Source organism: Diadema antillarum, unplaced genomic scaffold (assembly GCF_040938485.1).
Source record: "Diadema antillarum isolate AM-2024a unplaced genomic scaffold, OU_Dant_1.0 scf00000045, whole genome shotgun sequence".
Lineage (NCBI taxonomy): Eukaryota > Metazoa > Echinodermata > Echinoidea > Diadematoida > Diadematidae > Diadema > Diadema antillarum.
Window position 1 is genome coordinate 1,035,185 of NW_027270934.1, and position 27,998 is coordinate 1,063,182.

Sequence of the window (27,998 nt, forward strand, 5' to 3'; positions counted from 1 at the left end):
GGTCATCTTGAACAGTATGTCAATATTGCAAGATTTAAAGGGATGGTACAGTATTGGTGGAGATTAGAATTGGGCTTTCAATTTTTTGCGAGATACCAAGAAACCGCTTATGAAATAGTACAGAGCATGCTATTCTAAGAGGAATTCAATGTTTATTTGATGAAAATCGGTTTTGAAATGGCTGAGACATCCACAAACAAAGTAAAACAAAGCAATCCTAATAAAAGGTGGGTCCCACCTTTTATTAGGATCGCTCTGTTTTCGATATCTTGGCCATTTCAAAACCTATTTTCATTAAATAAACGTTGAATTCCTATTGCAATTACATGCTCTGTCACATTTCACAAGAGACTTCTCATTATCTCGCAAAAAAAAAAAAAAAAAAAAAATGTTAGAAACCTGAAGTTAGGTCTCAATGAAAACTATACAATCCCTTTAAACTAAGTAAAAATCAAATAAACAAATGAACAAACAAACAAAAAACAAAAAAACAACATACTTCAAGTTTGCAGTTATGCAGGCTGCAGAATACGGTTCAGTTCATCAGCTAGCAGGGATATAGAGAGAGCAGCTGGGTTGTCATGGCAAGGGATACGGGGGAGGGAGGATGAGCCGTGGGAGCAGAGGATGACTCATCCTGTCTGTACACTAGACTGACTTACAGAGCACTGCATAGCCTACATTCTAGATGTCTAACACATTCATAGCAAACAGTAAACATTGTACTGAACATGACAAGTGACAATGTTTAAATGCAATCAATTTGTTGGTGTGGGCTAATTTCAGGAAGCTTCACTTGCGTATTATTTCAGAAAGGAAAGCTTAGTATGTTATGAGATCAATAACTTTAGTTTAGGTGGAGTTGATTTTTTTTTCTCTCTTTCTTAATCTTGCAATCTTATACTCTGATATCCCTGGACTGTCCACAGTAATCCTTGTACGTAACAGAAACAAGATCACATTTGGTTGAACAACCATCAGCTTGCAGGCCATGTGATGGATACACAGCAGTATAGAAATGACAGCTAATTAACAAGTATGGGTAAATGATATGCAACTACTCTTTGAAACATTAATAATAAATCGATGTGTTAATCATGTAACCTGGTATGCTAAGGTATACTATCATATCTTGTCATTATGAAGAATACATTGTAACTTGGTCTTACATTGCTGCTTGGTATACAATATAAGTAGGCATGAATACATTGTACATGTACCTGCCAAAAGTGCCAATCAGCCACAGTGGCCTGTACCTCTGTCAAACAAAAAAGGGTGTACATTTTGTACATTGTACCCCACTTTGCCATGAAGTTATAGGCTGTATGTACCTCTGTTTATGTGCAAGAGTGCTTTGCCATTTACCAAACACGAAGAAAACAAAAATATTTTGCTCATAAAGAAAGATAGTGACATGTTTCTGGAGTACAACACAAAGATGCACAAAGGTGAATTAATTGATTCTGCATTTAGGCATGTTACTGTTTCCATTTTCTTCTCACATACAGATGTTTTCGATAAAATATGACTCCATACATTTAAAAATAGGATTTGTAAGAATTATGTTTCATATGTCCAGGCCAATGGGAAATTTGCAAGCCAATCATATCATTGCAATCTTTTTTTCATTCATCAGACTGTTACTATCATCAGCATTTTGTTATCATGTTTGTAGTCACACTCAAATTAATAACTTCTCCACTGTTGGTCACATGTCTAAATGACTGACAACTTTTCTTCATTTAACTCTTTTTTTTTTTGGCACTCTGTAGAATTTTGTTGCTGCTCGTAAAATCTACTTGGGACTTTGTGCAACTTTCATTTTCTACCCTTTTCATCTTTGCATAAATTCTCTTTTTTATACTTTCTTTCTTTTCTATTGTGCCAAATAAGGCCACTTTGCCTCCATGTCAGAGCCGGGAATACCATTATTAGTGATAATCTGCTGATATCACAAAGTGCACTGGGATATTTCAACTGTCTAGTTCGTCACTGTTTACTGGCAAGCAAGCCAACAGAAATGGGTGAAATGCTGAACTCCTTTTAGCGCAAGACAGCTAAGTGTCTCACCTCCTACACACATAATTAGCAATTCCTGACGTCTTCGGTGTGCCACGCCTCACCACACTTTAAAGGCCACCTACCGAGATCAATGCAAAATTCAAATCTGCACACCTACCGCAGCCATCAGATGTGGAACAAATCTCCATTTACAAATGCACGCGGTCAATAATGCTGGACCACACTACATTTCAGTATTAAATCATGAATACTTTGACTACGTACTTCAGTACTGCATGTCTTATCCAATGCTTTGTTTAATGGCTACATTGCAAATCATAACTTCTCACAGACTGCAGGCATACAAGCAACCAGTTTTTCACCAAATTTCACTGTCAGAATTAATCCAATGCCGCTTGAGGCATGTGAATGTCACCTAGAGTATTTCATCGCCATCTAAAAATCATTTTTTTTTTCAATGGCTCAAGAGTTCTTATATTTCATACCCCTAAAGACCAGGCTATTGCACAAAAGGTCAACCCACATGCCCAACTACCAGAGCAATATCATCGCTTGTGAATTATGGCATGGAATTCACATCACTCACAGTCAAAAATCAATCATTTTCTTCCACAAGTACCCTGACCTGTTGTGAATTCTGCTAGCAATACTAAACACAAGTGCTGCATGGAAAAACAAAAACAAAATATGACCCAAGTGAGAACACATGCCAGGTTTGGGATTTCACAGAATTTTGAGAAAATTTTAAATGTTGACAGAGCTTTTCTTTAGACCTGCCTCAGGTTTCAGCCTCTTAACCACTGGTCACTTTGAAAACTACTGTAAGTTTGTATTACACAGTCTGTCAAACCAACTCTGAGGTGTCAAAATGGCAGTCCTCCTTAGTTAACAGACTGAAAGAGAAGTTAATCTGAAACAGATGACAGGCGAAATTATGACAATGTCTTCAAATACCGTATCCCCATCCTTTATTCATTCATTTGTGTGTATTTGGGGGGATGGGGTTGAGGTAGGGGATAGGGTTTATAAGATCCATCTGCCGTTTGTCATTTTGCTAGACAATATGTATGACTCTTGAAATATTCATTAAAAAAAGAGCCTCGCAATTGCATAAAGAATATATCATACATTACCAATATATTGGAGAGGGTTTTTACATAACTTCTACAGCTCCATTGCCATTGATTTTAACAGTATAACAGGAATTTTCTTTGTCTTTATTTACTTCCATTTCACGTAATGAGCCGGTTTTCACAGGCTTTACAGTGCATGCACTAATGAGTCAAGTATATTTTTTAAGTTTCCCACGATGGTGGAATATTTGGAGGTAGGTGATTTCATGGTACACCAAGTATACTTTTCTGGACCAAATTCACACTCAAAAAAGAATACATCATGTACCATTTAAATGCTAATAAGTCACTTTAATATGGTAGCAGACTGCAAAAAGTAGTGAGGAATCCATGTACATACCTCGTCGTACATGAATTGGAGTGTGAGGGCAGACTTCCCCACCCCTCCACTCCCCACCATGATCACTTTGTGGAGTGGAAGTTGTTGATTCTTCGGCTTCGACATCTTGTGGTCCCTGCGCTGTGGCTGCGTCGACTGAGGCACACTATCGCTCTCTTCCTGGGTATTATTCCACCCCTTCCTTCAAGTGGAACAAATTGAAAAGATTAAAAAATTATGGAAAATTATGGAAATTGTTATTTTGGAATATTTGGACCGCATCCAACACATTCCCATGGGTACAATCTATGATCCCCTTCCTCATTGAAGATTCTTGCCAAGCTTGGTCAAATTTGGATCCCTATTACTGTAAAATCTGAAATATTGGTGGCATAAAACTTTCATGAATAGGAGCCGACAGCCTTTTTCACAGCATTTATTACATTTTCACAAATTGTCACTGGCATTCAATAGGTTGCATAGACAAAACCTTTCCCATGCATTTTACTTTCACTGATCCTGGCTCCTTACAAAATATGCACAAGCTTTATGCATGCAAACATTTTAGTTTTGCAGCATCATAAAAATGAAAATGTGCAAAGGTTTAATGCACAACGTACATTGCATGAAAGATGACAGATGCCAGACATAGCATGAAATATTCACCAGACCCATTTGGCTCAGGTGAGCTAAAAACTATTTTTCATGCAACAGCATCACTGCTCCTGTACACTTTTTACTTTAAAATTTCTTCACTGGCATGGCACGATTCGCTTGGCTGATACAATATGGTTTGCTGAATATTGCTAGCTACAGTACGTTGGGCAACCTCTTTAGCAGTTTATTATGTGTGTTTGTATACGTGTGTGGGTGATGGACCATGTCGTCGGGGCTGCACTCTGTACTTTGCAGAAGTAAAGTGGGATCATTCTGATGCATGAGCTGTGACTCACACATGGAACCTCCATTTCATGAGCTCATCCAAGTGACAAGGGTCTTTTTGCCTCTGACAGAGGTGTGGCATGATTACACACTTTGCTCAGCTGGTCTCAAATCGGCCTTGAACTGACAATATCATTAATGAATATAATTACATGTACATTGTGTAGATGTAGGTTACTGGTAGTCAAACACCTATCAGCGATTGGATAAATATGATCACATGATAGTGCATTATTTGTAAGGCTATCCCGAGTGCGATTTTTTTAAAAAGAAAAAATGGCAAACAAGAAAACAGAACACAAGAAAGGTAGGGCATTAAGTTTGGGTATTCACTGTATGTACATGTACATGGTCCAAACACAGAAAATACACTTTGTAGTTGTGCTTTGCTAGCTAGCTGTAACTGTACATGCAGCTGTGGGCTTATAAATGTTGGTGATGTTGCAAAAATTGCCTTACTACCATGGCAAGTTCAAGGTGTAGATGTATTTTATGCTCCATTCAGGTATCTTTACTGTATCAAAGTTACACTCAAAGTGCTGTGACTGGCTCATAGTGACAACCTTTGTTGTGATGTTGTTGTTGGGAATGTTCTAACCTCTGCAAGTGAAACATCATTTATGGGTTGGTACAAGTTCCTCAAAATCTTGTCATGACATTTACTCATTCTCAAGAGCATTTCAAACACTGTGGATGAAACATTCTTTACGACTCCTCCAATGCTAATCACTATGTACAGTATATCACAGAGCAAACATTCTACCATGACCGTTTTCACATGGGTTGGGAAACATAATTGCAATGCTGAACTACAATTAACGATTACAATTAAACTCCTTTATACTTAAAACTATTGTCCATGTACACGACTGAGGAAAGCTTCATGGATTCTGCGGTTTTGAATTTCAGAGCGAAGAAAGGAGGCGTGGCTTCTTTCCAAGTTCCCACCAATCACTCTTGAGCAGTAAGGAGCACATTTTTTATGCCGAACTGGTTGAAGGGTCACTGTAAGCTCTGCCCCCCAAAACACAATTAAAAGGTCAATCTGTACACACAACTCTTTCATTCCATAATTTGGGATTGTCACTGGAAAATACCTCAGGACCATCATTTGAATTATGATTTTAATTACGATTCAAGATCACTATCTGCGATTCTAGTTCGTACACACACACAACCAAAATGTGTCATTTGAATTGTGATTCTAGTGAACGAATGCATCACTAGAATCGTGATTCTTATTTACACTCTCTTGGTACACATGTACTGTGAAAATGACCCATGTTAAGCAGCTTGCAGGGCTCCCTCAGTTTTCCCCAGCAGTGTCCCTGCAGATAAACAGTTTCTCTGAACACACTGCCCATGCACAGTGTCCACTGCAAAGTGCAATGTTTGGCAACAAATACCATTACTGATTGCCACTCACCCACAAAGTACAGTAATCCAGAACACTGACAGCATATGATAGGAAGTCACCCTCTTTAATAGTGTATGCAAGGGTACATCTACAAAATCATGGTCTAATGAAAATGTCTGAAATAAAAAATGTGCTTTCAAACAAAATCCACTCTAAAAGCAAACTTGGGATGATAATGGGGAGACTTATGCAATGTTCAGTAATTTTGTGATTGTATGATGTTTATGAAATTGTATTGCTAATTGTATTGCTATGCAACTCCATTAACATTCATTGTATGCATGTTCAAGTATGAGCAATTCAGCAGCTGCTACATGTACTATAAATAGTAACAACTGTAATAAACCATGAATAATAATATTTCTCTCAACAATATTAACCCGTTGAGGACAGTTTGAGTTTGCTACAACACGCATTTCCCATAGACGTTTGCCCAAGTATACTCGGGACTTGTCCTCAACGGGTTAAAGTGAAGATTTGACAATGAATTGTACCTAGGATGTGCTTCTGACACAAAGAAAAAATAGCACAGCATGCACTGCATTTTCCTCTCTGAAAAAAAAAATGGAAAAAAAAAATCAGTACCTGGTACTTGGCTTGTCCCTACAGACTAGGCAACTCCAGTCTCCATACGTGGGCCAATCAATGCTGAGTAAAGAAAAATTCTATAGCTCTAGCCCCCCACCCCTCTCTGAAAGTTGCCTTGATGTTCTCTGGGGTTTTTACAGGGGCACTTCTCACAATGCTCAGCGACTTCGGTCAGCCAGTCCCATGATAGTTACCAAGTTTCTGCAAATATTTTCCGACAAACTCTGCTGCAGTCACCTTTCTAGTCTTGGCCACATATTTGATGCACACAACGCATGCAGTCATACACAGTTTACCAGTGGCATTGTGCACCCAAGTACAGGGAACAGAATGTAAAAATAAAATTGTCAAAATGTTCACTAGAACATGAAGCTCATTGCTAATTTTTGGCTACTGTTTTACCTTACATGTACTTGATTCTTTGTTGTTGTTGTTTTTTTTTCATGGCATTCAAATATCATATAAACATTGCAACAAAAACAAACTTGCAACCATAACATTGTAAACATGCATTACATGTAATGCTACTGTCATAAAGAATCACCACTTCAAGAAGATGATCTGTTTAGAAATGATGTCATCATGTCATATCAGAGGAACAAACAAATGTGAATATTTTAAGAAAGAGCTACCCTATGAATATGAAGACACTTGAATGGAAACACAAGTAACACACCGTATGAGCATGAAGAAATATGTCAAATACTTTACACCCCATTAGAATATTCTCCAAACTTACGTAATCATACATGTACCTAAACATAATTCTGAGGGCATTGCACATCATTACATGTAAATGTGTGCATGTACGTGTTTTAAATGATATGCCATTTTATTCATTTATACTAATAGCTGAAATGTACTTGAACATCGAGACATAACGTGAAGAACACCTTAATGTTATCCAGCCTATAATAATGATAATAAATTTAATAATAATGATTATTATTTCTCATACAGCTCTACATCTAGTTACAAACGCTTGCTGCTCTCTCCACAATAATGTTAAAGAAAATAGAAAATAGAAAAGGTAAAAAGGTACAATGATAATAATAATAACTGCATTTATATTATACATCAGATTATCCAGTTCATCACATAATACAATACACTTTTGCATACTATGGCTGGGACTTGTACTGAGTTGCATTTTTAGGATGTTACATTACCCGGCCAAGTCTCGGTCAAGTCCCCGAAAGGCCAAGGCATATTTGTGTAATAGAAATCTCCAGCCAAGTCCCAAACAGGCTAGGCAGTACTTCAGACACTGAAATGTATTTCTCCCTGTTCCCAACCACACCTGGACAAGATAAATGCACATTTACCTTGCCCTTGTAGACGACTACGGCAGAGACATTCCCCAAAACAAATCCTGGTATATTCCTGACCCACCCAGACTATTTAAATACAGACCGGTACGTACAATATTCCCTCCTCCCCCCCTCCCTGACAAACCCCAAAATACTAAAATTCCTCGCCATATTTGGTGCAAGTCCCAGCCACCACCCAGGACTACAATCAAGACAAAATACATCCGTGCATTTGATACAAACCCTATGAATTCAATACTACATTGTACATCTGATTCAGGATGACTTTCCTTTCAGAACACTCACAAAACATGTTAAGCAATTTAAACATTCACACATTCTGCTAATTTCCTCACTAGAATGAATTCATCACATGGGAACTGCCACCGGAAAGGAAATTTAATTGATTTGATATGATTGTAAACCAGTACAGCATTTCTCCCAAGGAGAAAAAGTTGTGCAATCACACCAGCAAGCAAAGCATATACATGGGACTAGTCAATATACACATACAATGTAGTAATTAAATGACATCAAGATTTCTTGATAATTACCTATTCAACCTAATATGGTACCTATACAACTAAATATTTCAATTAGCAATGTCTAGCAAATATACAGGCCCAGTGTAAGAGGACATGTCCAATAGAAATGGCCCATCAAGACAATGAACATGTCTACTACAATGTATACTTGTATGCATACAATCTAACATGCAAGCTAAATCATATCTGTTCTGCCTTTGGTGATACTACACTGTACGAATGCTGCTACTATCCATGACACTAGTCATGTAATCAAAAATTTATCATCACACATACTCTCGCTAAATGTTGCTGCCATCCACGTATGAGTATGTGGCTCATTCAGCCACAGAATATCCCCAAGGGAAGGTCAAACAAAATCAAACATTTTAAACACACAGTACAGTTTACATGTTGTACAAATGTACATGTACAAGTGAATGCTACATGCAATTTCATCCCACCTGTTCTGCCTTGCCGCATTAATGAATATTTACAATGCATCGACCATCAGATTCCAGACTGGACTTTCAAGTGCACTGCATGCTGTAAGAGGGATTTCAAGAGTGAGGTTGTTTCATCTGGTTATTACCTGGTTTCTGCGGACGTTCCATCGTCACCAATACACTGAAACATCTCCAAGCAGCTCACTCTGTCATCCACACCCTGAATCTCCGCCATGATGGAACAAGCTCACTCTTTGCCCGCTGATCAGATGTAAGGCCGGCGATTCATGGATGCCTCAGCACACTCGACTCAAACACAACCACTTCTCCACGGCAACATCTATGATTTCAACAAATTTTAAGTACGGGATATCCAAAACGACTAGCCAATCTTTATGTGCAACCCCAAAATTCTTGAATTTATCTTCTGGCGATGCATGAAGTGACGATGTCCTCTCAACCACAGACTGCGTCACACCACTGCACAGATGATGGAGGAAGGCGTGTCACACTTGGGATTGCAAACGAAAAGACACATGATCGGGGGACAACTCTGGAATCTTGCGGCGCGCTCCCTCTCCCATTGATCTCCCCAACGGCTCCTCACCGCCTCATTAATGCTACTTGAAGCTCCAGTGAGAAAACAAGATTATGCAAGCCTAAATCATCAATGAATGCCCCGCGAGCCGGATTTTTTTCAAGGGTCCGTCCACAATTTGGCAATTTTCCCCTTTCGTGAGAATGAATGTTTGGCATAGCACATTGGAGAAGCTACACATGCAGAAAAGACCTTGTATGACTCATGATACAGGACACATACACACATACACAAATACACACATACACACACACACACACACACACACATGACAGGGAGATAGAGACAGAGACACACACACGGAAAAAAAAAACCCTCGCCAAGAACGTCCACACATCTGCACAGAGAAATTCTGAATTTCATTACCAGCAAATTTGCATTGATGAAGTCATAATACACACTCCAAGCCTGCGGGGTATCCCTAGACCACCAGTGCTGGATTACATCTTTATCAACATTGCCGTGGTTACCAGGGTAGACACCCTGAGCGGAATATCATATTTTTTTTTCTCCATCTCTTCTGGCTACATCATGGCAGGTGAAACCCTAACCCTACACAGTAAATACATTTCAGCCCGGGGCTAAATCGATTTAAACTGATTTAATGGGACATTGATTGTACTGAAATAGAACAACAGGATATTACATTGTTCTGCATAATAACTGTCAGCTTTCCACAAGCTTCTTGGGTAGTCAGATGTTGGATTCATTACAGAGAGAATATTTCTATGCCACCTTCTAATGCATATCAATGCAGCAAAAAATGACTTTAGATGCAAATCTCAGGACTACAGCATGACAAATGGGAGCTACTTTTTGAAATAACTGTCTATTTCAAGGTACAAGCTTGTTTTATACATGACATTTACTTTGCAGTGGTTTTAGTTTTGCCAATTTCACTATTGAGTAATTATTGCAAAACAATGGAAAAATATGACCTCCTGTACATTCAAATGCATCCATTTTCTTTGCTTGTTAAAGAGTAAATACTGTATAAATACTTGTGTCTTGCTCTTTCATCTTCTTCATCATCTATCTGTCTCCATGTTTCTTACTCCATCATTATGGTTCTCTACTGCACTGCAAATCCTGTTGGAATCCCATTTTCTTTGCTCATTTTTCCACTAATGAATCCTTACAAAATTGTCTGCAAAGGTCTGATTTGCACAATATTACGTGACTGTAAGCCTGAATCTGTAGGACGTGCACATGTTCACATCATTGTCACACTTTGAGATACAAACTGTTAAAAAAAAAAATATGCCCCCCCCCCCCCCCCGAAAACCAAACAAACTTGCAAACAACCACATGGCAGAAAGAAAGTACAGTACTTTTTTTCTTCTGAAATGCTATTGTTTTTATATCAACAAAGGGAAAAGAAATGCAAACAAATACAGTGAGAAAGAGATAGAGAGAGATGGAGAGCCCTTTATTGTCGATAGTGTTCCTTTAAGGTTCAGAAGTGTTCCTTTAAGGTCTAGAAGGAGTCTACTCCAGGATATCATTCTATCTCACTAATAACCAATCCTAATATTAACCATGCATCACCCTCAGCTGTCTGTGTGTCAGAATACCAAGTACGCTATATTAACTGCCTCGAGTACATTTTACAAAGCACGAACAGTCAACAGCCATTATCACACACCACCATACCAACTGCATGATTAATATTGTAGTAAGTACAAGCTTGTATACTACACATGTACTTGTATAACATTATGTGTATGAAGTAAACATACACATGTGCGTGTACAACGTACTTGACATTTTGAAAACAAAGTCGATGCAGAGCTGTGACATCATCATTGAATATGTTCTTCCCCGATGGACAGAAATCTACAAAAACTTGAACACTGTCTTTACTTCAACCAATCGTCATGGAATTTTTATACTTTCTGTGCAAATGTTCTGTGAAAGTCAGTATTATTGTTCAAGGAAAGCTTGGCTTCAAGATATCCAATGTGTTATCCTTAGAAGAGAATAAGATTTTCCACAGTCTAAACAAAAATCAGGTCTGGTTCAAAGACTACTTTGCATACAGCCTTTTTCTACTTTGCCTCACAGCAAAATTCATATCAGGTCATGTGTTGCAGCCCTGGAAATGCACACTCAAGAGTCAAGTCTGTGTGTCAGACTAGTCTGGAGGAATATTGGCATTGTACCACACCCATCTGATGATGCCCTTAAAGGGAACCTTTACTCCATGTTGACTTATGTTGATAGAGCCAAATCAAATAATCAAAACAACGCATAAAAAATAAGTAAAATCAGACAGAGTGCGATTAAAGTTTACCATTTTAATAAGTCTTTGATGTTATAGTTACATCAAATGCCACGTATTTTCCAAATTTCATAAGTTGACTGAGAATTATGAAATTATACAACACCCTTAAATATTGCCCCCAGGAACAAAAATGTACTGTCCGTTGTCCTGAAAGAGAAAATCACTTACTTTGCTTCTTTAAAACACTGAATAATGGATGCTTATTTACATACATCCTGTAAATAAGAACACCTCAATGTAAGAATCATTCATTGAAAAGTCAAGATTTGTGAAATATGCTTGTGAGCTTTGTACTGTACACCATGAGATATGGAAATTATGCAATTGATTTACAAGTCCTCTCCTGGATCTCCTACAAAATATCCAACAAATCTACGGTTTTTATTGTAAATTCAAGTAGAAAACATTTTCCTCTGCATCGAGTCATTCACACACAATGGTTTTTTTTTGTGCAAACAATGACTTTTTGATTATGGCATTTTGCTTTGAGAGACTAGTAACAACAAAAAAAATAAAAAAAATGAAAATAATACCTAAAGTCATTTGCCATTTTTTATGACAAATGAATGGGAAAGTTGTGGGATGATGTTGTCATCACAGCCTCGTTAGATCCGCGACATCAACGCTAATACAAAGCCTCTTCCCAGACTGGACAATGGAAACTGCCATCTCATGCATTTAAGATGCAGAACATCCATTTATTTCCTAGTAGCATCTTTGAAGTGTTTGTGCTGCAGATCAAAAGCTCACTATTTACTAAACTAGCCTGTGAACCAATGTCACTATATTTGTATCACCCTGTTCTAAGATCCATAACTTTCATATTTTTGAGTAATTTTATAAAGATACATGTACTTCTATCACTGTTTCACCATATTTTCTCTTCTGCTCTTAAAATCAATCTGAACATGTAGTTTTCCTTTACAACCCATGGATTGTGAATATGAACCACATTTAAAGGAGAGCCATTTAGATATTTCAGACAAGTCATGGGAGTGTTATTAAGTTCACTACTTATCATCCCGTATCCTTTTATAGATCTGAGACAATGTGCTCTCACATTCTTATAGACCCTGTAAAGTCTGCTGATACCACCAGTCAATAAGATATGCTTTGTTAAATGGCATTTCATGTTGTGATCCTGACTGGCTTAAACTGATACACAATAGAAACTGGAAACACATAAACAAGAAGTGTCATGCTCATCATTGCCAGAATAAAAACACAAGGACACACTTTAAGAGAAAGTGAAATCATTTCTGACATACACGTAGGAGACTTCTTGTAACTGATAGCAGCTCATTCTCTGAATTCTTGTTTTCAGTGTATGGTATATCGGTACTTGCATACTTTCTCAATGTCCATACATATTATTCAACTCACAAAAAGTATGTTACACATTGTACTGTATACGCCGAATATTTCACGAGGTTCTTATTTTTGCGAATTTCGTGAGTCAGCTACAAATGTACAATGTGCAAAATTAAAGAAACACAAAAATATTGACTCTGATCCCGATATGAATTGGATGTACGCGTACACATTTCTCCTTTCAGTAAAGGACTCCACTATCGCGAATTTAACCACTCGCAAAATCGTTGGGAAGTCTCAATTCGCAAAAATTTAGACTCGCAAAATATATAGCGTATACAGACTTATGTTCATGTCAAGTTTGTTTGATGACACTCTGAAATGCTGACACTACAAACTGAGCTAAATACATTTTAGAAATATTGTCTGATCTTCATGGAATTCAACTAAAAACATTCAAGTGCCCACTTCAGATCAAACTGTTTAGTTCAGTATCTATATTAACATTTCATCCGTTATTGCAATCAATCATAACCACACTACATGTATATTACTACTTTATAGCTCCTATACATTGCCGCAGACTGGTTACGAATGCTCACTTTCACTCACCAATGGGTCAGGGCAAGGAGGGACTAACAATAGGTGTATTCACATTGACAGTGAAATACTGTTCTGTAGTGTGAACACAAATATGCTGCAAAATACACTTCAAAATACATCACGAAGTACTTCAGTATGTAGGGTGTTAATTCAAACTTCACAACATTATGATAAGCATGCAAGATTTGAGTGTGAACTGTGTCATGAAATACCACCAACTATGCAGGTGTGTATTTCCCACATGAGCTTATACACTTTGGCCCGAATTCACGAAGGTGGTACAAATGAAACCATGGTTTAAACCATGGACAAAAACCATGGAGCGCCAAGTGTCGCACGGAATATTTCGTTACGAAATTGGTCATTTCGTCGACAAAATGACAGTTTCGTTAACGAAATTATCATTTCGTGGACGAAATATTCATCTAGTTACAAAATGTTGTCATTTCGTTACAAAATAATCATTTCATCGACGAAATGACTGATTTCATAACGAAATACATATGTATTCCATGCGACACTTGGCGCTATATGGTTTTTGTCCATGGTTTAAACCATGGTTTCATTGTACCACCTTCTTGAATTCGCGCCTTTGTGTCTTTTCGTGTTGGAAATATGCACATGCACAACAACAATTCTAAACCATAAATACAATGGTATTTCGTGAATGAGAAAAGTACCAAGTGAATTACCATGGTATTTTGCCAGTGAGAATCATGGCAAAAAATTATTGTGGTATTTAATACTACAGTAGCTCCAATGTGAATGTGCCTACAAACTGTAGTAGACAAGCCTTTTGCCAAGGCATCTCGCTCTATGGTGGTGAGCAAATGGGGGCGAACGAATCGAGCTCAGCTGAGTTGGACAGCGCGAGGTCCTTTATGAGCTCTGATTCGCATCCTTTATGTTAGCCCTTTGAATTACCAATTTTTGCTCCCCGAATCTGTGAGCAACAAGAGACCCGCGGGTCTAGCGCTCACCTGAGTATCGCAAGTTCACCTTTCACGCAGTCACTAATTTAAATTATTCACAGCTCTACCAAAATTTGACCGGGCATTCTCAAGTAGAAGATGAAAATGTACAATAAGGGCCCAATTTTTTTAAGATTCCTTAATTTGGGGGGGATTGGGGCCCCCTGGGGCCCTCTGGGTGGGGCATGGTGCCCATTTTGATAAATTGAGATCCTGACCCCCTAGGGATGCTACCTGCCAAGTTTGACAAATATCCATCATGAGGTTTTCAGGAAGAAGATGAAAATGTACATTTCAGGCCCCCATTTGGACCCTTCCAACCACCCCCCCCCCCCCTACCCAAGAGGGGCACCCCTGGATCTCCTATGAACAAACTTGAAACTACAGTCATTAATGTACTCACTCATAGTATTATTTCAGCTCTATAACTTCTGATTCTAGAGAAGATTTATAAAGATTCCTTCATTTGGGGGGTTTGGGACCCCTGGGGGCCCCCTGGGTGGGGCATGGTGCCCATTTTAACAAATTGAGATCCTAACCCCCTAGGGATGCTACCTGCCAAGTTTGGTGAAAATGGGTCATGGGGTTCTCAAGAAGAAGATAAAAATGTACAATTTAGGCGCCATTAGGACCCCTCCTCACCCCCTCCCCTGGGTCCCAAGGGGGGCACCCCTGATTCTGCCATGAACAAACTTGAAACTACAGTCATCAATGTACTAACTCATAGTATTAACTTAGCTCTATCACTTCTGGTTCTAGAGAAGAAGATTTTTGCGGATTCCTTAATTTTGGGGGGTTTGGGCCCCCTGGGGGCCCCCTGGGTGGGGCATGGTGCCCATTTTAACAAATTGAGTTCCTAACCCCCTAGGGATGCTACCTGCCAAGTTTGGTGAAAATGGGTCATGGGGTTCTCAAGAAGAAGATGAAAATGTACAATTTAGGCTCCATTAGAACCCTTCCCCACCCCCCTCCCCTGGGTCCCAAGGGGGGCACCCCTGATTCTGCCATGAACAAACTTGAAACTACAGTCATCAATGTACTAACTCATAGTATTAACTTAGCTCTATCACTTCTGGTTCTAGAGAAGAAGATTTTTACAGATTCCTTAATTTTGGGGGGTTTGGGCCCCCCTGGGGGCCCCCTGGGTGGGGCATGGTGCCCATTTTACCAAATCAAGTTCCTAACCCCCTAGGGATGCTACCTGCCAAGTTTGATGAAAATCGGTCTTGGGGTTTTCAAGAAGAAGATGAAAATGTAAAAAGTTTACGCACGACGCACGACGCACGACGCACGACGCACGACGGACGACGCACGACGCACGACGCACGACGGACGAAGGGCGATCGCAATAGCTCACTTGAGCCTTTGGCTCAGGTGAGCTAAAAATTGACCAATCTGCGTGTCTGTCTGCATGACCTAAATTTGCATACAGCAAATGCATGCCACAGCCTAATAAACATGACACACAGAGAGTTAAGAAACAAAAGGAAATTGTTGTTCAGATGGAATGTGAAATGGACGTCCCATGTGCAACATACAAAGTTATATTGAACATGCATGTAAAAGATCCCAACCTCATTTCCCATGAAGAGTAAAGTGAAAACCAGATGAAGTGGGCTCTTTCACACATGGGTTCTGATTCAGGGGTGAATGGGTCTGACCCCAGGTGGCTTATCCCACCTGACTGGAGATACACTGTAGTATTTAAAGCAAATACTGTAACTACCCAGGTCCCAGAAACCAATGTGCCTTATTATGGAGATTCTCCCAGACAGCTGCGAAGTGTGTCTTGATGTCTATAGGTGTCAATGGGTTAAAACATAAAATCTTGTACTTATGAAAGAATTATCGCCTCTGAATAAACTGGTGTGTACATGTACAATTGTACACGTATACAAGTGTAGGTACATTATGTATGTGAGTACATCCCCTTACCACGTACATTACTTGTTTTCTGTGGAGAGAAAGCTTATACTGAAAATACCAAACACTGAACATATGATTAACCACACATGTGTTATGTCGAAGTAGCCTATCAACCCATTGAGGATGGATTGATTTTGCTTTAACATGCATTTCCCATAGACACCTGCCTGAGTATACTCGGGACCAGGGGTGGTATTCTGAAAATCTATCTTCCTAAGTTTTTACCTAAGTTTCTTCCTATAGTCAGAAACTTAGGAAGTGCCCAGGAAAGACAGAATTGGTATTCTGAAATTTCTTCCTAGAGGTAGGAACTTCTTAATGTAAATTAGGCCATCCTTATCCCCGCCCACATCCTTTCTTAAGCCAATACAAAATGCCGTATCATAAGGAACCAACCAATGACAATCGAATATTACTATGACGTAGGGTCAAATACACGTATGCGCGGCATGTCACCTTTCTCAAGCCCATTTCGCTCATCAAAGTACATGTTGCGCGCAGTGAATGACAAGCGCGGTTATCAAAATGTTTTGCAGCTTGCTATTCTTAACAATGTACTTACAGTAGGACAGGGGTGGAGCTTTCCTAAATATCTTCCTAAAATTCTTTTGTAAACTGTGCATTCTAGAATATCAACTTCTTTCTAAGTCAGAAATTTGCATATTCCCGCCCCCTTCCTATAAAAGTTTCTTCCTAAGTTTACTCATGAAGAAACTTACATGTACAACTTGTAGGAAGATTTTCAGAATACCACTTAATGCCAAGTCTTGCACGAGTAAGATGTCAAACTTTAGTGCATATTATAACAAATCAGGACAACTACACAAGCAAATATGACAATATCTTGCTTTTGTCTTCATTAAAATAAAAACTCATATATGTATAAAGTACTTAGTAGTACATGAGTGATATTAATGGAAAGACATGTTGAACATTTATATCTCTGTGTGTGGACCTGGTAGTGTAAACATGGATGCATATTTTTAGGCTTTCCGTGAGTGGAGCCAGCCTATGAGATGGACTTCAAGCATATGAAAGTGAGATCCAATTCCAATGTACTGCACACTTTGAATGAATTCATCAGTTCATACTCAAAACCAATAGCTTAGCTAATATGTGCAGTCATATCATATGTCAATGAAATATGATGTGGCCTGTATTCTATTCAGAATGACTGAGAACATCTAAAGATAGTGTATCATGGCTTTACACAGTGCAAAGAACACACCCATCAAACAATACACACCTACGCTGTATGCACACCTCATGTTCAAGCCTTTTCTATGTTCCCACGTTTACTGCATCTGTAAATCAGTATCACAGGACACTGCTACTACGGTACTACATGTAGTAATTCTGACAGCACATCGAGTGAATGGGTGGATACCTAGTAGACCTCTGCATGCGCTTCCAATTGCAGGAAATGACACAAACCAAAGTGATTGACACACAGCCACAATATTAAAGTGCTATTGCTACGTGTACACTCAACTTTCAAGGTGATTTTAAAGAGAACCTTAAACTCAAAGACATTGGTTCAAGTTTTATCAATACAAATTTATCACACAAGAGAACATTTAATGTCATTCAAAATCTTTCCTGATGTTGACTTGTACACATACAGATGTACATATCATCTTTATTGTTGGTTGATATAATTAAACGGTCTGTAATGTAAGATTTTATGAAAGTTTTGTTCTCAAGTTGCCCAGCAACCACATAGCTTGCGAGAGGCTTGCCCTACCTCGCAACAACTACGAATGTCAGGGAATTTCAGCCAATGGAACTTGACGGGAGGAAGCAGGTAAAAATGCTTCATTACTAGGCTGTAGGAAAAGAAATATCCATAATAATATTATAATAATATTTGTACATTACAGAAACAATTTATCACAATTTGTACCCTCCCCCCCCCCCCCCATCCACATACACTTACGTTGTATACATGCACACACAAAAGCAAGAAAAAGTAATTTTACTACAGGCATGTACACTCCCAAATATGTTGTTCACTCTGTTATTTGTTTTCAGCACAGGAAGATTTTACATGGAAGATGGTATGTTTTCCTTGATTTCATTAAAAAAGTGGAAATTATACACTTGAAGAAGATCAGTTATCATGTCAATGAGCAATTTGTAGAACAATGACACGATCATTTCATCTAATTTACATGTGATTGCAATATCTCTGATCAGTTTCATGACATGTAAAATGATGAAATTCCCAAACTCTCCTACTTTTTGTACAAGTTTGATAAAACTTCTGATAAAAGCAATGTTACTTTAATAGTTTCATTTCACTCTCACATCATGGCCAACATGGCAGATTTTAACTTTAAACTTATACTAGACAGTACAGCCACAATTTAAGGCACTACGCTCTTCAACTACAATGGGATGTGTATACCAACAGTAACTTGTGTTAGTAATCATATTATGAATATAAGGCACAAAGTTTATAGTAGAAGCTACACATGTATGACAGCTGGGAATTTTTCTCCTAGAAAACAGTGTCATTTGTGACATTATGCCTATCTTAGCATTAAATCATTTTATGGGATCATCCATCCAAAGTTGTATTGTAATCAGTTCTGATGATATCTGCACTGATGTACAGACCTGTGTATTGTGTATAATGCTCTCATATTCCTTTCAATGAAATAATTGTCTAAAATCAAGGTACAAATTATGTGACCCTGCATCACCAAACCAATAAAAAGTCACCAGACACAGATTTTTACTTAAGAGCAGATTTTGACAGAGCAGACTTTAAGCTTTAACATGATGTATTTTATAACTCAGGATTCAAATGGACTCTCTTAACCTGAAGATCTAAATATTGGAAAAAAAGCACACACTCTGGAAAAGTGTGAATTGAGAAGAGTGGCTCCGAAGTACAGGGTCTATTCAAGCACTTACTGTGCTAGCTGTGCGATAAATGGGATAAAAAACAGGATGTAAACACCGGAGCAACAACAATGAAAGGATTATCAGATTAAGTTGAAATTGAGCATGCTTTATTAAAACATTTTGTCCGTGATTAGCAGCAGCTTTCAAAGGAGTAGCAGTTAAAAAGTTTAAATAGAAGAATGTGTAAAGGGTTTTTAAAAAATAAAAGGGTACTCTATAAGACACACCTAATCACACTATTATTCTACCCAAAAAAAGGGTTTGACAAAAATTGCTAAAAACACAATTTCTTGTTCATTTTATGATCTCAAACTTTAGCATAATGTAGAAGAAGTCTTGCTCTTTCAGACAATATGAAAAACTGAAGATTGGCTACAGTACGCGCAATAAGAAACGCCTCCGTCAATTTCGTTTTCCAACGAAAGTTCGTTATCGATCGAGTAGCAACGAAATTTGGACGAAATTTGGACGAAATTTCGTTATCGATCCAGTAGCAACGATTCTGACGCTTTGTGGACGCATTTCACGCACGACCGCCCGCTCAATTTCGTTCGGCAAATGCGTTGCTCGTTCGGAAAATGCGTGTTCGGAGCTCGGCAGTTTCGTCCAAATTTCGTTAAAAGCGTCCGTGATCCAAGGCGCACATGGAATACAGTACACACGTGTGTGTGTAGTGGCCACATCCACAGCCGCTAGCCGGCAAGAATCACTGCAAGATTAGACTCAACAAGTACTAGTAGTAGCACAGCGGTCGGGAATGAGAACAGTAGACAGGCGTGGAATTCACCTGATTCACATAATACTATTAAGAATGGTAACATGTATACATACATCGATGCCGTTTTCATTGAAGCAATTTGTAAAAGTTTTAGTTTCCCTTACCCTAGCTGTAAGTACGGCACCGTTAGCAGATTATTCACTGCATTTGTAAGTCACCTGATACATCACATGTTGGTATGCGGGCTGCATGTAACCAGGGAATGTGCACGTGTGGGAAAGGCGAGTGCGCCGTATGTGCGTCGCAATTGCCATGGCATGGCTCGCTCGGCTGAACGAAACAGAGATGTACGATACATGACAAGACCCAGTATAAGGCCTACTAATTGTTCACGTGTTGTTTTTTGTTTTTTTAAAAGCAGAAAATAAACAACTGTTGATCATGAAATAGACTAAATTACCAATCAGAGATCATTCGGGTTCATAGTATTTAAGAGAAATCACGCAATTTTGGCGAGGGTGAACCCACAGGAACCCACAGGAACCTTATCGTAGAATGCCGACCAAAAAGAAAATGGTTTCACTAAAATTGCGTGTACGTAAAATCCATTTGAGTATAGAAAGAAAATTAACCCCCAAAAAGAGGGAAAAAGAAATTAGAAGGATTTGTTCGCCGTTATTTGGTCATTAAATATATTTTCTTTCTTCAGCAATTGCGCGTTACATTGCCCGTTTTTTTATTGAATCAGGGCCCTGTTGCATAAAACCCTTACCGCTGGACTTACCGCTCCTTTCTATGCGGTAAGTCTTAAATCAGCGGTAAATTTTATAATCATTGATGCTGACGGTAGTTACTATTGAAATTCAATGGTAAGTTTTATGCAACGGGCCCCAGAAAAGCAAAAAAAAAAAAGTAATATTCAAAACAAGACAATAAGTTTAATTCTTAGTTTGATATCGTTTATTTCTTTATTGGACAGAGAGATAATTCAGACGGTACGTGGAATTTTCAAAGCGACTAATTCAGACTGATTCTTAGTTTGACTTGGCTCTTTCTTTCTTTCTTTTTTTATTTTATTTTTTTTTTTGGGGGGGGGGTTGAGGTTCATGTTCGTTGTACCCATGCACCCATAAGGTTCATTAGGACGAAAATGAAACATTCAGATACACGCGACTTCCCTACACGAAAAATAGATGTTCGTAAATGTGATAGTCAAATTATGATTCATAATTCGAAAATGCACGAATGTTTGTGATTGGATAGGTGCGTTATTGTCGGATTAGCAAACCTTCGGAGTACTGTAGTATCGAGCCTGTTGTATTCAAGGATAAACGAACTTTTGAAATAATGAATTTTATATTCAGAGTAAGACAATAAGTTTAATTCTTATATACCTGTAGTTTGACATCGTTTATTTCCTAGTTGTGAAGCGGGAAGCGAGAGATAATTCTGAAAAGAAGTATATAATTATACAGTCATGCAGACGGAACGTGAAATATTCAAAGCAGCTATGAGATTAAATCTTAAGTTGTTTATTCGTTTGTTTGATTGCTTGTTTGTTGTTATGCTCAAGCGTTGGTGTAATTATATATACATTTTTTTTTTTGGGGGGGGGAGGCATTTTTGTAGTACCCAATGCACGTAAAGTTCGCTGATGCGAAAGTGATAAAATGTTCCGTAACACGCAAATTCCTTACACCTTGTAGATGTTCGTACCTAGTGTGAAAATAAAATGTATTACTATTATTTTGTTTCCCCCATTGTTCGATGGGTATAGCAAACCTTCGGAGTGTCAATCCTTTCGTTTTCGGATAAACGAACTTCCTTAACTCACAACACCATGTTTCAGAGTAACAAACTAGTCATTATTTTATTCGGGCATTGGGAATAGTTCAGGAATAAAATATAGAAGGGAGGAAAATCTTTAAGGCAAGAATTACGATGGATTCTTAGTTTGAAATCATTTATTCATTTCCGTGGTGTTCATTATTCCGAAAAAAAGAAAACGGGTGCGCTATTCCGATGGTTACGGCGTTATTTCGAATCCGAAACACGCATATTCCTTGTGCCTATCCATGTTTGTTGATTCGAAAATGTAATCATGCTGCGGGTAATTGCTACAGGGGGCCATATATTGTTTTATTTCTGTCTATTGTTATATTATTATTATCATTATTATCATTATTATTATTATTATTATTATTATTATCATTATTTTTATTATTATTATTATTATCGTCTTTAACATTATTAACCAATGTTTTGATTAACGAGCATTTTGTGGGCTGTTTTTTTTTTTTTTTTTTTTGGGGGGGGGGGGGGGGGCATTGCCCGATTAGCAAACCTTCGGAGTGTCAATCCTTTTGTTTTCGGACGAACGAACTTCCTTACCTCAGAAGAAGAAATCAGTGTAACAAACTAGTCATTATTTTATTCGGGCATTGGGAATAGTTCAGGAAAGAAATATAGAAGGGAGGAATCCGAAACACGCATATTCCGTGTGCTTATACGTCATGTTTATTGATATGCTGCGGCTAAGGGCCTATTGGAGGTCGTTATACCTTTCGTTTGGTGTACGATTTCTTTCGTTTCATATCACTTTATTTGTTCCTTTCATATTCTGAAATATTTAAAGGTAATCTTTCAATTGCCTCGCACTGTGTATATATACATGCATTTTCGTAACGGCGATTTCGCGCTTTGCTGCAGTATTTCGAAGGGTGTTTGATGCCAGCCGCTTCGGTGTGCTCTGTGGTAATGTTTATGTGGTTGTCAGGGAGGTTGTTGATACTTTGTCTGTTGACATTTATTTTCGTACAGGCATGGGCGGATCCAGGAATTCTGTACAGGAGGGGGGAGGGGCGCAACTAATATTTCTGGTGCCACTTCCGGGTTTCACTTCTATTTTTTTTTTCCACGATAAATAAAGGGGGCGTGCGCCTCATGCGCCCCCTCTGGATCTGCCACTGCTACGTGTTTATCTCGAGTGATGGTGATCGTGTTTCTAAATGTTTATAAAAAAAAAAGGACAAAAATCATCCGAGTGATGCCTGATGATAGTGCAAGTGATGATAATCAACGATGCTGATGTAAAAGACGGCTTGCTGTGGATGCTGAGCGTACGTGCCCTTCGTTTATTTAAATAAGTTTTCCCTCTTTTACTCTTCTTTCCCCTCCCAAGAATGATAAAAAAAAAGAAAATACCTACACCTCACAACAAAAGGAACCACGTGTGAACAACCATCGTTAAGTTCAATCGAAATGTTCATTATTAGCAAAGAATAAGGGGAAAACACGAGTGACGGAAAATGATAGAAGCGACGAGATTGTCTTCTTGTGTATAATGCGGTCTCTTGGGATTGGAAAAAGCCCACCCTCTCCCTTTGTGGAAATTTCCACAAAACCAGGTGCGTGCCAGACCCCAGGTGCCAGACGAAAGAATGCGCGCATTTGGTGTAATATATCGATCGAAGAACTCGCGGGTGAGTTGAGTTTAAAGGAATCATTGCAAAGATGTTCTGATGTTCTGGTTCCCGAACTGTAAAAAGGAATTGATTAATCACTCAAAAATGCAATCACAGATTTATATGAAAAGTCTCATATGCCTAGACAAATTCACTGAGATGTCCTATGTGATGCAGCCACCACCCGATTAAACGGCAAAATCATGACAATAAAATTTCACGCTCATCAAAACTGCCTATTACTTTTCATATGAATTTTGGTTATCAACACTCGTTCGTGGATTTGTTTGTTTGCATGTTTTGTGTGTATTATTCCTCGATCCTGAAAGACGTAATAATTATTCGCATCGAACGTAAACTGTTTACCGTAACTAAGCCTATGGCGCATTCGATCCATTCAACTTGCAGTAACCTTTAAGGCAGTACAACTGTAAGTAGCACATGGTGCATTCTTTTGAACCACGTGTTTCGCATATCGGCACATCCAAACACATTAGCGATCGTCCTTATGGCAAACTTTCCGATTACAGTCAGGGGAGAAGAAATCGTAATACTGTACATGTACTTACGAAAGTGATTATGCTTAAGATCAAATAAAATGAAGAAGTTTGAAAACAACTTGGCAACACTCAATCAAGTTTTGCATTCTCTCACACAAAAGCTCTCTTGAGAAAATGAAAGCATTCCCTCTCCCCTGCTAGATAATGGAAGTTTTCATTACTAGCCCAGCAAGTTTTGGGAGTGTACATGAATGTTTTTAGGATAGAGTCAAAAGGGACCTAAGTTTTCGATCATAGCAGAATCTTCGTCAGAAGCAAAATGGCAAATAGGCACAAAAAGCAACCACACACATGTAAAGCGACTTCACACAACAAGAACAGTCAGGAACAGGCAAGGGACAAGGAACAAAGAAAACAAAAGGAGAGGGTAGGATGTCATGGGCAAGGAGCCCAACAGGTAAAGGGAGGGGGATTAGAGCAGGAGGATGGACAGACAAAAGGCAGGGGAAGGTTAGTAATGGTCGTGAGGGCCAGGGGGCAACCATTGAAGGAAAAGGATGAATATGGAGGCAACATCAAACAAGATAAGGAACAACAGAGAGACAAAGAAAGGTAAAGAGTGAAATAGCAACAGCAAAGGGGGGGGGGGGTGAGCAAACAGCAAGCCCTAGAAAGGATCTGTACAAGTACCAAGAGGAGGCAACAAAATGAAAGTTAGAGTCAATCAACAAATGCAATTAACCATATCAAAGTATGGTAATATTAATACAGCAATAATGATGATATTGACAAAACAAATTAGAATAATCATTAAAGCACATAAAAAAGGGGGGGGGACACAAAGTCCATGGGAGAGAAAATGTATACTTGCAAAGCAAGTATCAATAGGCAAATTAAATACGTTTCAAAGAGCTGGTTCATATGAAATCACCTTTGATTTATGATTTTACAAACAAGAATTTTCATCGCTTACTTATTTCTTTTATTACTTTAGTAATGTCATGATATTTCATGATGGTATGTGTTCTGTCTTTACATGGCAAGATAGGGTTTTTTTTTTTTCATCCAGGGTCAAAAGAAGAAAGTGATAGAAAGATAACTGAAAGGATAGAATGGAACACCTACTCAGCAGGCAACACTAAAACAGCCCCCAGGGCCAGGCCATGTCGTCAGTGTCACTCTCGTCTTAGATCATTACAGGCCTACATTGTACATGTATAGGCTACTCGTTTCGTACTCGTCATCGCCAACGTCATGATGGTCGGTCACACGAAATAAATTGCATCATCATAAGAGCTCTTATATCAACACCACTAGATAGTGTAGATTCATTATCATTATCACTATCATTCCAGTCGATCTCATCCACCGCGAAACCCTCAAAATCCTCAAAATCATCGTGGTTAATACTCTCACAAAACACATCTGTAAACGATTCAGACATCGCAGACCTAGCTACACATCTTGCACACAAAAATGAAATGGAGGTGGAAAACTACGATGAATACACTAAAAATATCGACGATGGCATTTTACCGTAGCAGAAAATACACAGAGTATCTTGCACCGGAAAAAAAAAATGGATGTGGAAAACTACGATGAGGAAAACTAGGGTGAAAACCCGATGCGTGAAGACGAACGATGAAGACACTTTACGGTAAAAATACTTACACGGAAACAAACGAGTGGGTACGATATTCTCGCACACACGAAGATAATCGACACATCGTTCAATCGAAAAAATCAACAAACACTCGAACAAAAACTCACCCCAAATTGTGGCAAACACGGTAATCACTTAATAAAAATGAGAAAAAATACTCTCTAAAGTATGATTGTACTCTGAAAAGAAAGGGATACAATGATACGAAAGCAAAAGAGAGAAAATGAGAGAAATGGACGGGAAACCTAGAGAACTTCGACGAAAGAAGAGCTAGCAATTCGCGATTAGAGCTAACTTTCCTGTGTGTGTGTGATCGCGTGTAAAGGGTTGAAAGCGTTGAAAGCGCTGAAAGCGTTGAATGCGTCCACAGCTTCGGAAAAGCGTTCGGGGATTTCGTTGAATTCGTTGAATTCGTCCAAAATCCGTCCATGAAGTCTGGACGCAAAAAGCGTTGAAAACGTCCCCGACGAAATCAACAACGAAAAAAGCGTTGGGACGAAATTTGGACGCACTTTCGTCGGGCGTTTTCTATTGCGCGTACTGTAGGTTGACCCATTTCACCTACATCCAGTCCTCACACAAAATCAGTGCGTGTGATATTTTGTTGGTTTTGTGATGCACGGTCACAAATTGTACTTGATATCAAATATACATACACTATTCTGTGCATGGCATGAAATTACATGTATGTACCAATTATTTGTCTTTATCAAATACCAGTTACAAATGGGTACATATAGAATTGGATGAACAATCGCAACATTGCTGGCCGCTAGCTGTTAGTCACCATTTAATACGTATGTTCATAAGCCGCGCTCTAATTGGCCAAAGGGACCATTCCCATTGTATCATGTACATTGCATGTGATTGGCTAACGGATATGTTGAAGAGCTGTTACGATCGTACCAGTATTGACAGGCAGGTAGTTGTGTTTTTTTTTTTCATAAAAACTTCATCAAAATCTTGGATATTTCAAACAGCTGGTGAGTGCATTGTATTCATGAGATGCTGATTTTAATACCAAGTGTGAATTAAATGCAACTGAGAAGGGTGAAGTACCTCGCCCAATTCTCCAGAGCCCGGCATACATTTTGTAGGGACAGTCGTTAAGAGTCCCCCTGCAGCGACATCTGTATGAAATGCTTCCGTCTGTCTACGGCGGAAAGCCATAAAATAAATGTCAAAAAATGATAAAGAACACCTCTGGACAGATAGATTTTTCCATCACATCACAACTTCTGTTCTTCATCACTTGTTCTATGGTTCGAAATAGATGCCAGGCAATCACTGAAATCAGGATAGTCATTTCTACACTGATATCAGCATCCTACTGTACTGGATCATCATAAAACTGACTGCAATGTCAATAAGTTGTGTACGGCTACATTGTAGCTGCGAGCTGCCGTAGCATATGACTGCACAAAACTCTCACTCTCAGCTCACTCCCTTGCCTACAATGTCAATGACAACTGTAATTGTAGCTCCCCTTCTCTTCGTCTACACCGTCCGTACAAGATTCTCAAGAGGCCCTACATTTATTGTCCCTGTTATGCTGAAGCCTGAACGGTTGAGTAGTATCCATTCATAATACTATATTCTTGTTTGAATTAGTTTGACATTTTGGAAGATTTATTCATTCCTGTCAAACGTGGCCAATGTTACATGCACTTCATTCGGCATCCGCGGTTCCATGACAAGCAATCAAGCAAGCGCAAGCGGAGAGGTCACGGATAAATCCGCCGACCCTTCCCGTTTAGTGTGGACCATGTTTCGGTCGTCCACAAGGCAGCCGCTCTTTTCCACACATTACGAGAAAGACAATGCGTGAATTCTGGGTATATATCAGCTTTTTCGAGAAACATTTGACATGCCCCTAGAAACTCACCTAACAAGGAAATATCCTGAAGATTTGTCACGGTGATACGATCTCTGACCCCGGTTGAGGAAGTTTAGTAGTCGTCAACTTACAAGCGGGACGTGGAGATCCTGAAGTTCGTGTAGTTTAGCGTCGAGCTTGTGTACTTCGCCCAAAATGGCAGCTTCCGGTATCTGCGATCTCAAAAACGGCGTGAGCCCTCACCGTCAAGAGGTAGGAATGACTTCTGACAATGTCGAGCTGGCCACAAAATCGCGAAGAAAACCACCTACCGGTACAACAAAACACCGTGTGTGCATTCTGAATGCAAGTTTTTGATTTCAGCAAATTTCAGCTTGTTTCATTTTATCTCTGACTGTAAGTTTTAAGGATAGGTGTTCTTTTTTATTTCAATTACATTCATACCCTGCAAAAATATCCTCGAGAATTATAGTGAGATATTTCATGTTCAGTGTGTAAATGCATGTTAAATT

At 38.8% G+C, this 27,998-nt stretch overlaps 1 protein-coding gene across 1 annotated transcript in view; it reads right to left on the reverse strand.

Annotated features, from left to right (window-relative positions):
- LOC139714433 (ras-related protein Ral-A-like) overlaps window positions 1-27,691 on the reverse strand; it is a 52,817-nt gene extending 25,126 nt beyond the window's left edge. Inside the window, exons 1-2 of the mRNA XM_071626142.1 lie at window positions 27,535-27,691; window positions 3,496-3,676 (exon numbers count right to left, since the gene is read on the reverse strand). Coding sequence (XP_071482243.1) covers window positions 3,496-3,600 — 105 coding nt within the window. The 5' untranslated portion in view covers window positions 3,601-3,676; window positions 27,535-27,691. The remainder of the gene's footprint in view (window positions 1-3,495; window positions 3,677-27,534) is intronic.
- Window positions 27,692-27,998: the final 307 nt, after the last annotated feature.